The following is a 13,977-nucleotide window of genomic DNA, read 5'->3' on the forward strand; positions in this document are numbered from 1 at the left end:
GCGTAGGCGTGTTGTAACGAAGTTGTATCATTCCAGATTCTGACACTATGTGCCTTAGCCACACAATCATCATTTTTTTATCATATCTGAGCTCATTTTCGAATGTCCAGCGTTGCTGTGGCAGAAAATTGTCCCTATGCAATCATTCATCCGTTAAATTGTTGGAATAGTTGGCTAATCAATGAATTTTGCTATCTGTAAAAATCTGAAGTACCAAGCACAATACTAAAAATCCAATTTGTCTGGATACATCACAGGTTGCTATTGTCACATTGTCGCAAATATAAACATAACCTTTACTCGCAGATTAGATGCACTGACTCTCCATTTCGAAAAAATCAGGAAAATGATTTTCATTTGCGACCAGTCAATGACCTGGCATGTTAGATACGTATCCAAGCGTATTTAGTTATTCTATTGACATGACCATCGAAGCAAAAAAAAGCCACCACAAGGTTCGATTTCCATACTGCTGGTATCCAGCATTGTGATTAAATGAGCTGAATAGATATTCACGTCTCTATCAGTCAATTGTCGTTCTGTTTAATTCATCAAATTACCAGCGCCTTATCTTTCGATGAAATTCTGCATGCTTCTGAAGTTGAACTCCCGAACTCACCGTATGCTTTCCAAAAGGGAATTGTTGGTGTGGATAGTTCAACAATTTGAAACCTGTCAAAGAGTCCAAAGAACATACAAGGTCGAATTTAAAACAAACTAACGGCGCACAAGTCGGACACTCATGCGCAAAGAATTTTAAAAACTAACAAAGTTTTTAATTGATTCATCTACCAGTTACTATAATCACTTATGACTCAATGAACCCAGCCTTAAGTAAAAAAAAAGGTTTAGTACACTGTATGGGGCTTAACAATTACAAATTTCCAGCTGGAAACCGGATGCAAGAATCTCGGTGCATCACTTGACATTAAGTTGACTCAAGACTATAGTTTGGAGACTTGCGACTTCCAATACTTCGCCTGTCGAACGAGTAGTTATCATGGGATTATCTACAATCTGTTCGTTTAGCACTGTCGCAGACAATTTATACCTAAATGTCAATCGAAACGAGAACAATAGTACTGTTCTCCCATTCGAATATGCGAAATTCTCTGATTCTGGTTTCAATGGCTTTCATTTTTGAATTATTGCTGGCCATTGAAGACGAAGTCTCGACTGACTTGAAAAAAATACTATAGCGTGATGGAACCTAATGTGTGCACTGAAGGCAAACCCAAGCAACAAAGCTCTCAACATAGTGGCGTGCAATACACTGATGACCAGGAACAGCAATCTACGCCTCGGGCAAGTGACTATATGAACGACTTGCAAACTGAACCCCTTGCATCAAAGGAGTCACGTCGTCTATCATCACTTCGAAAGATTGCGCGTTCGTGGACGGTGCTCCGTTATCAGCTGGCACGCAACTTGTTTTCTGTGTCGCTTCCACTCCTAACGTCGAGATATGACATCAAGCTTGGAGACCTCTTGATCACGATACCGATCTGTGTGATCTATATCGTCACCACTGCAATCATGGCAATTCCCGATCGTAAAGTGGAAAGCACGGGGAACCCTCCCACTTATGGTCTTTTGATCGTCTTCCTCCTCACGGTCCGCAATAACTCCCCTCTCCTTCTGTTGACTGGCATCTCCTACGAGCGTGCACTGTTTTACCACAAATTATCGGCCCTCACAACGATTATTCTCTCGGGTCTGCACGGTCTTTCCTACATTCTCGCTCACAACAAAAGGGAGATTGCTGATCAGGTTAACATGGTCATTACAGGTACCATCGCATTTGCCGCAATGATGTTAATGTTTGGATTATCGCTGAATTACGTACGACGCCATTTTTTCGATTTTTTTCTTCGCTCACACTACATTCTCTTCATAGTCGTGGCGGTCTTTGCTGTTATTCACGGTGCTTCGACGGCCCTTATTGGAATAATACCTTGGATACTTGACATGGCGTTCCGTCACGCTTACCGTCCTCGCGTCTATGCTCGCGGTTTTGTTTTTCAAATGAAAGGATCACTTTTGAAGAGCCCTGTTGACGATATCGCTGGCAAGTGTTTGGGCATCATCGCTCGCGACCAAGTTAGCATGACAGCTCTTCCCGGTAAAGTAATTCGGATCCAGTTCCCACGCGTACGTAAGGATACTGGTGAAGTGTTCAATTACGTCGCGGGTCAGTATGTTTTCCTCTGCATTCCTACGATCTCGAGTCTTCAGTGGCATCCATTTACAATCTCATCGTCTCCGCATGAGTCGATGGTAACTTTTCATATAAGAGCAGAAGGTGATTGGACCTCCGCTCTTCAATCTCTCGTTGCTGCTTCATATACCACTGGTGTGTCTTCGCCTGTCGACATCCTGGTTGATGGTCCATATGGAAACATCTGTATTGATCTCGAGACTCGATCTACATACTCGCATTTTGCTCTATTTGCTGGTGGTATTGGAGTCACTCCCATGCGTTCGATTGTAAATCAGCTGCACCACGAGGCTCAAGAGGAAGGTCGTGCTAATATTGAACGTGTCCACTTCGTCTGGTCTGTTCATGAACAGGATTTGGTTCAGAGCTTTGTGATTGATGATCACTATTCTAATGAACACAAGGGTGAAAGTTACTTTCCGAGTGGTATCATCAACTCCCACAATGCTGTCTTTTCGACTGACATCTATATTTCTCGAACCGCTCGCACGGAGCACGACGTGGAATCGTCAAGTTTAGACCGATATTTGGAAGGTACGATCCGGTATGGTACGCGTCCCGATATCGCTGCTTCGTTGCGATTGATTGGCGAGCTAGCAAAGCAGAATGGAAAGAAACGAATTGCTGTACTTGTCTGTGGTCCACAGAGCATGGTACGTGACGTGATTGACAAGAGTTTCATGCTTTCGCATGAGATGAAGGTTCGCTTTGACGTTCACAGTGAAGTCTTCGAATTATAGAAAAAGGTTAAGCTTCGATCAGTGAACAGGTCTATTTACAGATTCTTTTGCCAATTTCTTCTTCATGTAGAGAAATAGCTCATGTTTTGTTTAGCATTATGTGAACTATTGAGATAAACTCCTATTGTGCAAAAAAATACACAAATCTCCTTTATCGCAAAATTTGCGATTTTATACACGTTTTCTAAAATCCAAATGGAAAATTACATCCATGCTGAGTAAAGTGGCAATGTTTTTTTTCTATCAAAGCTGGAAAAGATGTTTATTAATGGTCAGATAGAATATAAAGCTCAGCGGTGAGCATAAACTTAACATGCGTGTTCGTCATACGTGCTTTAAAACAAGTCATGTAATTCTTTCTTTAAAATTTCAGCTTCATTTGCAACGCAGACGCATTGCCAAACAGCATCATTTAATGCATGGAATGATCAAACTCGATGCCTTTGTAAGAAATTAGATATTATCCAGCGTTGTGCAGACTCAATACCCTGAAAGTCTTTCCAGATTTCCCAGCTCGCTTTGTCGTTAGAATTACCAATTTCATCTGAAAAAAACATTCTTCTATGATAGTAGTAGTACGGTATATCAGGCGAAAGGCTTAAGAAATTTTGTACCTGTCACATCATCAGCTGACATGTCAAAACCACATTTATAAGAAAACCTTCGTACACAGTGCCTTGAATCATATCAAACACATTTCTCCGTCAACTGACCGTAACTTTTGGCTTTAGAAGACTGTGCTGTTGAGTTTTGTATACTTAGTTCACATCGAGGCTAATATTGCCGCGATATGAGCTTCTGTCTTCCACTGCAAAAGCCACTTGTAGTATTCTGAATGTTTTGTAGCTTCAAATGCAGATATTAGCATAATATAACGTTCATCAATCCTTTGGGCAGCGTTTATTTTCAGGTTTCTTAGTGATATCGAAAAACATTCGTGAGGCCAAGACCACTGAGTCTCAATTCAGCTCATTAAGTGCTGCAGTGACCCCTGTTGCAATTGCTCAACCAGCAACAACAATCTTTTGAGTAAATAATTCATACTTTTACCATTGCATAAATTGGCTGCAGCCGAGATGACAATTGTGAGGCAAAGCTTCCACCATAGCTATAGCTTATATCTAAAGAGGTGACACCGCTCAAATAGACGTTGCCATTATATATGCTTCTTTGCTCTGGATCAACCATGTATCCGTTTCTTACTTATGCTCGATCTTCGCCACTACCTTAGCACAAGCATGCAAGAAAATATGCTTGAAGGCGGAAGGGACACGATCCCCAAGACAGGAAGACAAGCGCACGAGAGAAGAATGCATAAGCGTTAACAAAACTTTGACTAGAAAAGTAGTGCATCATTGAAATTAAGTAAAGGTCAAGTACATTAAGTATTGTGAGATAGCGGGCTGGAGTGCTAGATAATTACCAAACTTCTCGTGGGTGCCAAACTAGAATACGTGAGCTGTAGATGATCAGTAATTGCACTTTTAATACTACAGCTAGTGAAACTTGTGTTAGCATGTATTTCGAATTTATCAAGGTGATGAAGAATACAAGACTACTTTTTATATGAAATGTGGTTCCGACGTATTTCCTCATCTTCTAAAAGTAAACTTTACATTATGTTCGACTAAATTCTGCTTGCGTATCAGTGCAGAACTTGACAGCCTACAGCACTTGCATTTGGCTGCAAGAAGGTAGTTCACTCACTTAGGACAATGAGAAAAAAAAAGCACACTGATTTGTGAGCATTAAGGCACAACGATCTCATGCCGATGCTTAGTCTCGCTGTGATTTTCAACCTTTGTCTGTGATAGATGTCGTAGCAATTTGCCTCGTGATGGACCTTACGTTTTTCATCAGCTGAAACAAAAGTATTTTAAGGAGATACCACATTTACATCATTACCGTCCAGCTGACACCAACGCTTGCAAGCAACAAAAACGAATCCTGATTCAGTGCTGACAACAAAGCGTATGACACTTTGCTTGCTCTCATACTCAGCGATATTTGGTACTTATAATTCAAGACATAACTCATTTGTGTGTAAATAATATCTGAGAGCAGACAAATGTCCTCAGGCATTATAGTTCAGAATCCGCTGTTTCAAATGATAAATTGTAGGAAACGAGGAGATATTCGTCGTACTGAAAAGATAATTCGGGCTGACTTACCCTTTCACGTGACAGTCCAATGCAACAAATCAATCGAAAAGACGTCTCAAGGATTGTGGACTCTTGACTCTTGACTCTTGACGGCGTTTCGAAAGACTGTTGCTACGAGTACCACCTTTATTTCTGACCACAGAAGAGTTATGTAGCATTACACGCTCTTGACGTGAAATTTGACTGTCGTGCAGCATGGAGATCACTTTTTGTCACGTCGACATGAACATGCATCACAATTCAAAGCGGATCACCCGCGCAGTATTTGACTCAATGACCCCGAAGACAATTTACAATGGTGTTCCAGTTCTCGAAGGTGTTGATACTAGTACGCTCGCATGGTCATCACATGGACATACGTCGCATGAAGTTCCAATGTTGGATACTAAACGAAGAGGTTCTGCTACGTACAATATGGAAGACAGTGTCAACTCGATACCTGCTACAGAAGGGAGTTTTGTTCAATCAAGGCGAAAATTTCTACCAGGACCTTTTCAGCGATTGTTGCGCTCATGGATAGTCTTTCGATGGAAACTCTCGCGAGTTTGTTTCTCAGTGCCAGTACCACTTCTCACATCACTAACAAATCTAAAACTTGGAGACGTGTTAGTCACGATTCCCATTGTTCTAGGAACGGTCGCATACACTGCACTGCAAGCGAAAGCGCGACAGGTTGTAGCCACGGGAATACCGTCATCCATTGCTTTGGCTTTTGTCTTTGCCTTTGCTGTTCGAAATAACTCAGTGTTACTTGTATGTACGGGCATTCCTTTTGAGCGCTCTCTCTTTTATCACAAAGTGGCAGCATTGGTCACAATCGTCGTCTCAGGTCTACACGGATGTGTCTCTCTATCAAATCAACACAAAAGTGAGCGAACACTCATGAATTACCATGTTCTTAGTGGCATTGGAACACTGTTTGCTTTGTCTCTCATCTATTTACTATCATTAAACTTTATACGACGGAAATTTTTTGAATTCTTTGTTCGAGCTCATTGGCTTCTCTTTCTTGTCGTGATAGTTGGTGCTTTATTCCATGGTGCAACGCATGTGGTCCTCGGGGTCACACCTTGGGCAATTGATATGCTCTACCGCTTAGGGTATCGATCTCGTGTCTACACTCACGGGTCTTTCCGTACTTCCCACAAGGGCGTGATTGCACATGATCAGATCTCTATTTGTGCACTACCCGGAAATATTACTAGAATCCAATTTCCACGAGTTCGACAAGATTCAGGTGAGACTTTTGTGTACGAAGCTGGTCAGTACGCCTTCATCTGTATCCCTTCAATCTCTCACTTTGAGTGGCATCCCGTTACAATTGCATCCTCACCGCACGAAGCGATGGTGACATTTTATATCAAAGCATTGGGAAAGTGGACGACGAAGTTATTGGCTGTAGCACTCAAGCGCGAAGCTTGCGCCATGAGACTAGACGGGCCGTCCGTATTCAATCTATTCGTAGATGGACCCTACGGTAAGCTCTCGATCGATTTAGCCTCACCGACTCTGTACTCACATGTCGTACTATTTTCTGGTGGTATTTGCATGACTCCAATGCGTTCGATTGTTAATTGGCTACATCACGAGTGTTATTACCGAAATCGTGGGACGATTCCTCATGTCAGATTTATCTGGTCGGTTAAAGAGATAGAAACAATTCGAAGTTTACTTATGCGAGACGAACCAAGACGAGATAGTTGCCTTGAAGTGGATGAAGTAGCGTCTTACATTCCACACATTCTTGCTCACCCACAGAACACAAATCAAGCAACTGATGCATTCGTTAGTGAAATTTATTTAACAAGAGACGATATGAATGTAGAAGCTCAAACTTTTCCGGAGCTTATCAACTGCTTGCATACCGAAATTCGACCTGATACAATCGCTATACTTCGTGAAATGGGTGACGAAGCTAAGAACAGTGGTAAGGATCGAGTCGCTGTGTTAGTCTGTGGACCGCCTGCTCTTGTCGATGATATTCTCTACGCAAGTCGGAAACTTGCTCGAGAGTTAAAAGTGCACTTTGATGTGCATCAAGAAACATTTCAACTCTAGATGGTTTAAATGGTCTGTGAAGTTCAGTGAGTCCCGATTTGTGTTCATGCTCAAAAGTTGAGCATTTAGATACTATCAAGTTTATCATGTCTAGTACGAACTCGATGCTAAGGTATTATATTATAGTCTCTTTAAGAAAATCTTGCACTGTGTATTACTATTGACATGCAAGAGTAACGCTATTGATAAACAAGAAGATACTCGTATAATGCAGAGACCTCAGTACTTTTCGGCAACTGCAAAACCATGCGTCACATTCTGAAGGCATTTAATGAGGTGGCTATCACACATACGGGTGCATGGATAATTGAGCCCTATTGGCCTCTCGTGGCATTCGGGTGTTGAGGCCACGGCTACACCGACGAGTTTATCACTCAGTACTAGCACTTCTACAACAGTAATAGTATTCACTGATATGAGCAAAAGTGCGATTTTTTGATACGAATATTTAAGCGAATGTTACACTTGCGATTAAATTTTTTGACCCACTGACAGTTAAAAGTATTTTTCACTTTTTAGAATTTTTAGAATGTATAGTGTATGCATCTCATTTCGACGCTTTCAACCATTGCGGCTAATTCATACGTCAGTTGCTAATCAATGCTTGATTTGTTCCGACTACATGCCTTCGTCGGCCTACTGTTTACGTTTCAAGAAGTCTCGGCTATTTGCAGTAGCTGGTCAAATCGTTATCAAACCAATCTCAAAGGTGTTTGTGTCTGCAACGAGACACAATGTGATACAGTCTCGAATGACTTTCAAAATCTAGTTTATGGACAGATTGGTATCTATACGACATCGAAGGCTGGGGATCGCTTTAAGTACAAGGTAGTATCAGTGGATGTAATCGCTTCGAGTAACCCCACTTTCGTAATTGATGTCACAACGCAGTACCAGAAAATGATTGGATTTGGTGGATCCTTTACAGATGCGGCAGCTATCAATATTTACAAGCTATCGTCAACTTTACAGCAAATGGTATTGGATCAATACTATTCCGAGAAGGGTCTCCAGTATTCGCTAGGTCGTGTACCCATCGGCTCGACGGATTTTTCAACCAGTATCTACTCATACAATGACAATGCAGATGATCTAGCTCAGGAACACTTTTCCATCGACGTGGATCGCAAGTTAAACAAGATTGCCTTGATTCAACGGGCTCTACGCACTTCTAAACGCAGTATTAAGCTATTTGCATCTTCATGGGCGCCTCCTGCTTGGATGACAACGCAGAACACAACAATAAATTGTGCACTCAAAGGTCATCCGGGTGAAGCATATTGGCAATCGCTTGCTCTGTATTACTCTAAATTCTTTGATGCGTACAAGACAGAGGGAATTGACTTTTGGGCTATGACGGTCCAGAACGAGCCAATACGATCTATTTTACAAATGTCAGCATGGCAGTCGTTGCGCATGTCGGATTCCGTACAGCGTGACTTCGTCAAGCTGAATCTGGGGCCGACAATGTCGACTAATCATCCGAAGCTCAAGATTATTGCTGGCGACGACCAGAAATCTGGTATACTGGATACACTTGCTCCTTTCAAAGATGCAGACTCGCTCAAGTACATTAGCGGTCTGGGCGTCCATTGGTATAGCAATTTGGACTTTTTCCTTGCGGAAATGAGCGGGGACTTCACAAAACTTTCAGCATTTCACAAAAGATTTCCAGAGGTTTTTATGCTTGCAACAGAAGCGTGTGAGGGCTTTCTACCAAGTTGGCTGGGTACTGGCTCGGGTCCGTCTCTTCAGGATGACAAAAAGAGCTGGAACCGTGCTGAAAATTACGGCCGCGATATCATTGAAGATATCAATAATTTTATTAGTGGCTGGACCGACTGGAATCTCGTACTGAATTCCAAGGGTGGGCCCAATTGGGCGCAAAATTTCGTGGACGCTCCGATTCTTGTGGACGAAGACACTGGTGCCGAGTTTTACAAACAACCGATATTCTACATTATGGGTCACTTTTCGAAATTTGTTCCTTTTGGTTCACGTCGCATCAAGGTTTCAAATACCAAGACTCTCTCATTCGTCCATCGCACGGCGTTTGTAACTCCTGACAATCGTGTAGTCATGCAATTTTTGAATCGTGGCGACGTGGACGTTACAGTGAGCGTTAAGCAAACCGATGCGAAAACTTTCAGATTGAAGTTATCTAAGCACTCAATGAAGACTGTGATTCTTCCTGCATCCGATGACACGAAAATTCGGATCTAAGTGCTAATTTGGATTGTCGCCGAAGGCCAAATTTCGTACCAAACAATTACCTCGTAGTTACTTTTAAACTCTTTGATAATGCTGCTCTTATCTGATTAAACAAACTAATGTTTGTGTGGATAACTTTGTACTGCAATCTCACCGCAAGAATCTGTCTTGAAACTTCTGGCGCCTGCATGCTCCCAGACTACACTTTAATTTATGTCTTGCTCGCGTTTCGTGTCTAGAATAGCCGATAGCTTGATATAAGATCTAACAGCAGTTAATGCTGACAAAAGGGCCTTTTGTTTACTTGACTTGTGCTGTTCATGTCAGTCACCTTGAAAATTTATCATTTATCAAGGTACCACGTCTTACTATATCTTAATCGAGAGCTTCCGAATAATCTTCAGACTCTCGTATCTCTCGTTCTTCTTTTGCGTCTACAATCTCAACAATCTTGTTCAAAGTCAGAAACTACACCAACTCAAGTACTTATGTATAGCTTAAAGCATGTTGAGCTGCCATTTTGCAGCACAATTCGTATAATCTAAGCACTACTTGACGAACTTATGTCAACATCGAGCGTGAAATGAGCTGGTCAGCCGAAGTGGGATTTGGAGGCATATCGAACTTCGTGTGGCTGGGCCATAAACATTAGGTCGAATGTGATCAATAGCCCCTATCTCGCCCAACTGGTTAATCTCATCGAAAAAGTTATTTGTTATGGTCAGGGAATGGCTGGCAGCCGAGATAAACATATGCACTACGCCAATACCAGAGACAAGCGGAGCACACACGAATCAGGTGAGGCAAGCGATTAAGATATGCAAACAACATCCCAGAAATTTGCAATTCCTGCGATTTATAAGACTAAGCGGTAGTTCTACATCGGACCGTTCGCGGTCGTAACGAAGAAGAAAACTACTTATACTTTCGATATCTCAACCGAGAATTTGAACAGTCCAGCGTTTTATGAGAGCTTGCTGAAGCCATATCAAGAATCTGATCTTACGAGCTAATTGGACCAGATAATCGTTTTACAAACGGAAAATGTCCGTCCTATACGTGTAGCTGAGCTACTCTCTGCTCTCATGCAGCGAAGTGGGTCAGAGTGGTTCGGAGTACCTCGAGGCAAAGGTAGTCCGATGGCGAAGCTCGGAGAACGAGTGAAAAATCCGGATCATCTCAGGCTAGTACACACGCCGTAACTATTGAGGATAGTCAAAATCCCGCATTGGTCGTGGGAGTACGCTTGAGCTAGCTGCAAAAGAATTGGACTACGCCAGCACTAGTCGATGATAAAGGGTCGGTCCACTCTCACGTGGAAAGTCAAGTGAAGCGGCCGGTACACCAGGCTATCATCGAGATACGCTGGACTGGATGGATAAGCACAGTCGTGAAAACGTGTGGGTGTATATGTTTTCACGGGACGATTCCTCTTGTGTCGTGGCCACTTACGACCTAGGTTTATCCTCAGCCATTGTATCTTATCGTGGGGAGGTTGGCTCATTCGTCGCAATACGGCCCAACTTGTATCAGACGACCCACCTTGCGGTGAACTGGACCCAGGTCGATAGCTGAACAATTGTATGATGGAGACGAGCGATGCTTTCAATAGCAAGATTTATGGTATATATTGTAACCTTGACAATTTTGTCAAGTTTTATACTGCAACGGGGTTGTCGTAGCTAGTAGCTACGAGGAAGCTAAGCTAAGGTTACCGACCACACGTTCCATACCAGGATCAGTACGAGTGGAGCGGATCGCAATCCACTATCTCCAAGAGTACTTAAAACCTAAACCAAGGTAAAGGCGCTCTTCCGTTCCCAATTTAAACTGTTTTTGATTGTTTTGTTTGCGGCAGAGCCTCCTATATCTACAAATAGTAATATCTAGTTAATATGCTGAATTACTGTCAGTCCCGCCAAGTAGTGGCTTCTTGTTATGTTGTAGCCACACCACTGTGTGATTGCTCCAACTCGTGTAATCCACACCTTTGCACGGTCACACCATCTCGTGTGACATACCCTTTCATACAAGGGTACGTGTAAATCCCTTACACTCCCCCATAAATTTGTGAATATCCACAGCTCACATTTAACTGCGCCTCGTACGAGGCTCGCGTGTCTGAGACTCCGTTACGTCCATGAAAACACCATTGGATATTCTCCGCTCAAAGAGCCTTGTGTCTATGACACAAAAAACACCCAGTCTAGCTGGTTCCGAGGACGCCCGCGAGCAGAGCCCTTTCTTCGTCTTCTGCACGAGGTGCATCTACGCACAATACCGCGGCTTCAAGGAAAGCACATACCCGCCCCGTGCGACGGATTTCCGCGTCGAGGATTCGGAGGAAGTGGTTATAGAGTCCGATACTCCTTTCTCAGCATGGGAGGGCGAGGTGCACCAACGGCGCGACGTGACGGCTTCCGCTCGGCGGATACCGCTACTGAAGCGGACGCGATCAATCGATCGTTCGGCGTCTACGTAGTCGGGCCCCTGGCCACTACACACGCTGAGCTTGATCAGCATTGGGCTCTTCGAGCTCGCTTTTTTGGATCTTAGAAATCCTAATGGATCGGTACCGCACTCGACTTCGAGCTAAAAAAGGAGGTGCACCTGCTCCGGCAATGCTTCCATCCGTGTGGTGCTCGCCCCTGGCAAAACCACTGCAGATGGTGAGGGGCATTTTGAGCTATGAACGCAGCGGCACCAAAAAAATTTCTCGCTGTCTACCCTACAGCGAAGCCACAAGGAAGTAGACGTGCGCGTTGAGTGCCATCTTAGATTTGAGTTTGCCAATCCAAGTCGCAACGCCGTCGTCCTGCGTATTGCCTCCCTACAACATACGGAAATATCCATAATGCTCCCGCGAGCTCAGTGGTCTCTCACGCGGCTAAGTCTACGACCACAGCAGCTCAGGGTCATAGTTTGAACTCCTCTCATGGGCCTTCAACTGACCGGGCTACTGCCGAGAAGCGTGGGGCGCACGATAACGCAAAGGGTCATGATCTTTCTGATCGTGTGCGTCTACGACGTCTGGGCAACTTGCCGAAGTTGCACCTCACACTCCCAAATTTTTCGAAGTTTGGATATCCCCCATCGCTTCACAAGATATTGGGTTGAACCCGTCGGCGTCGTCGACTTACAAGGCTCTCCACGTGGTATTGATCGCCACGACTCATATCGAGAAGATTCGGCGGCGGACGATCACGACTTGGTCGATCGCCGTCCGGTGACTCGCGATGCACTTCAAGCGTTGTAGGAAAAAGTCCATCGTCATCGGCACTCTGCCGAGCATCTCTCCGAGGTCGCCTACCGCTGTGCGGAAGGCTCCGAGAGCCTGGATCACTACTACCTGCGTTGAGAATTATCGTGCACTGTCGAGCAGGCGAATACGTCACTTCGTGCGACGGTGGAGCGCCTTGCGCCGTTGGACACGGAAATCGTTGCACTCCGTGCTCAAACCAGTTGCTGGTTAAACGTTTGGGTGTTCGAGCACCTGTGGTGCCGCCCGCATCCGCGTTCACTCGCGCCTAATTCCGGTACTGCTTTAGCAAGCCCATATAAAACACCGGGTGGGCGCGCATACTTCTCGGAAAGGTCAGCGTATACGCAAGGCCTCGCTTGACCACGACCTTAAAAGGTCCAGCAACCGTGGACGGAGCTTCATCGCAAAGACAGCAGAAACTGCATGTGTAGGAAGGTTAGTAGCATTTGAATAGAATAGGTCTCGGACCTCAATGTTTTCAATATTTCTTCTTTCCGTCTGCATATTTCTACTGCATGTCTTGGTGTTCAGCCATCGCATCGCGAACGTGTCGTAGTACACTCAGACTGGTCGTAGAGAAGTCATTGACATCATTACGGACAGTGAGGGGGCAGACATCAGCTAGCCGTTCGGCAATTCCCCCTCAAGCCCTAAGCCAGGGGATGGCGGCGTCAGCGGGACGCAAGGATTAAGAAGCCCGTTCACGTAGAGCGACGTGTAGCCGGTAGATAAAAGCAATGCATCGTTCAGCGCAAACGCTACAATTGGCAACATAGCGCTCCATTGTTTCGGCGTCTCAGCGTAGACGCTGAGAAGAACGTCTTCACGCGCTCAGTTTGACCATCGGTCTGCGGATGGTCCGCTGTTGACATAGTCAATCTGGTGCGCAGCACCCTGTAAATTGTAGACCAAAACTTCCCAGTGAAGCGTGGATCTCTGTCAGAGACAATTGACTACGGGAGTCCATGCTGTCGAAAGACACGATCGACAAACAGCATCGCTGTATCTAAACCGTCGACGCTGTCGGGCACTGCCGCAAGATGAGCCATCTTGCTCAAACGGTCCAAAAAGATCACCACCCGTGTTGCTCGCCGAGTCCTTCGGCAGGCAAACACAAAGCCCATACTCATGGACTGCTAACACCCGGAGGGCACTGGTAAACTGACCAGCGGCGGCGTTGCATTCGGAGAGGGTTTCATCCTTTGACACGTCTCACGCGTGCACACATATGTGCTCGTCCACTTGTACAGCTTGGGCCACCAATAGTGGAGCTGTACGTCTTCTCACGACCGAGATGACCACTGAGTGGGGTGTCGTGGGCCTCAT

At 44.5% G+C, this 13,977-nt stretch overlaps 3 protein-coding genes across 3 annotated transcripts; all 3 read left to right on the top strand.

The window, feature by feature from the left end:
- Positions 1–1,203: 1,203 nt before the first annotated feature.
- On the top strand, positions 1,204–2,958 carry PHALS_10581 (hypothetical protein F442_14569; the record flags this gene model as incomplete). Its single annotated transcript, XM_024726029.1, has 1 exon — positions 1,204–2,958. One exon carries the CDS (start codon positions 1,204–1,206, stop codon positions 2,956–2,958), a length of 1,755 nt encoding a protein of 584 aa, XP_024576746.1.
- A 2,384-nt stretch (positions 2,959–5,342) lies between these two features.
- On the top strand, positions 5,343–7,178 carry PHALS_10582 (hypothetical protein PHYSODRAFT_527674; the record flags this gene model as incomplete). Its single annotated transcript, XM_024726030.1, has 2 exons — positions 5,343–6,381; positions 6,463–7,178. The coding sequence occupies 2 exons, from the start codon at positions 5,343–5,345 to the stop codon at positions 7,176–7,178; spliced, it is 1,755 nt and encodes a 584-aa protein (XP_024576747.1).
- A 600-nt stretch (positions 7,179–7,778) lies between these two features.
- On the top strand, positions 7,779–9,401 carry PHALS_10583 (glycoside hydrolase family 30 protein beta-glucosidase xylosidase; the record flags this gene model as incomplete). The annotated part of the gene is made up of 1 exon (XM_024726031.1): positions 7,779–9,401. The coding sequence occupies one exon, from the start codon at positions 7,779–7,781 to the stop codon at positions 9,399–9,401; it is 1,623 nt and encodes a 540-aa protein (XP_024576748.1).
- Positions 9,402–13,977: the final 4,576 nt, after the last annotated feature.

The sequence above is a fragment of the Plasmopara halstedii genome (assembly GCF_900000015.1).
Source record: "Plasmopara halstedii genome assembly, contig: Scaffold_484, whole genome shotgun sequence".
Classification (NCBI taxonomy): Eukaryota; Oomycota; class Peronosporomycetes; order Peronosporales; family Peronosporaceae; genus Plasmopara; species Plasmopara halstedii.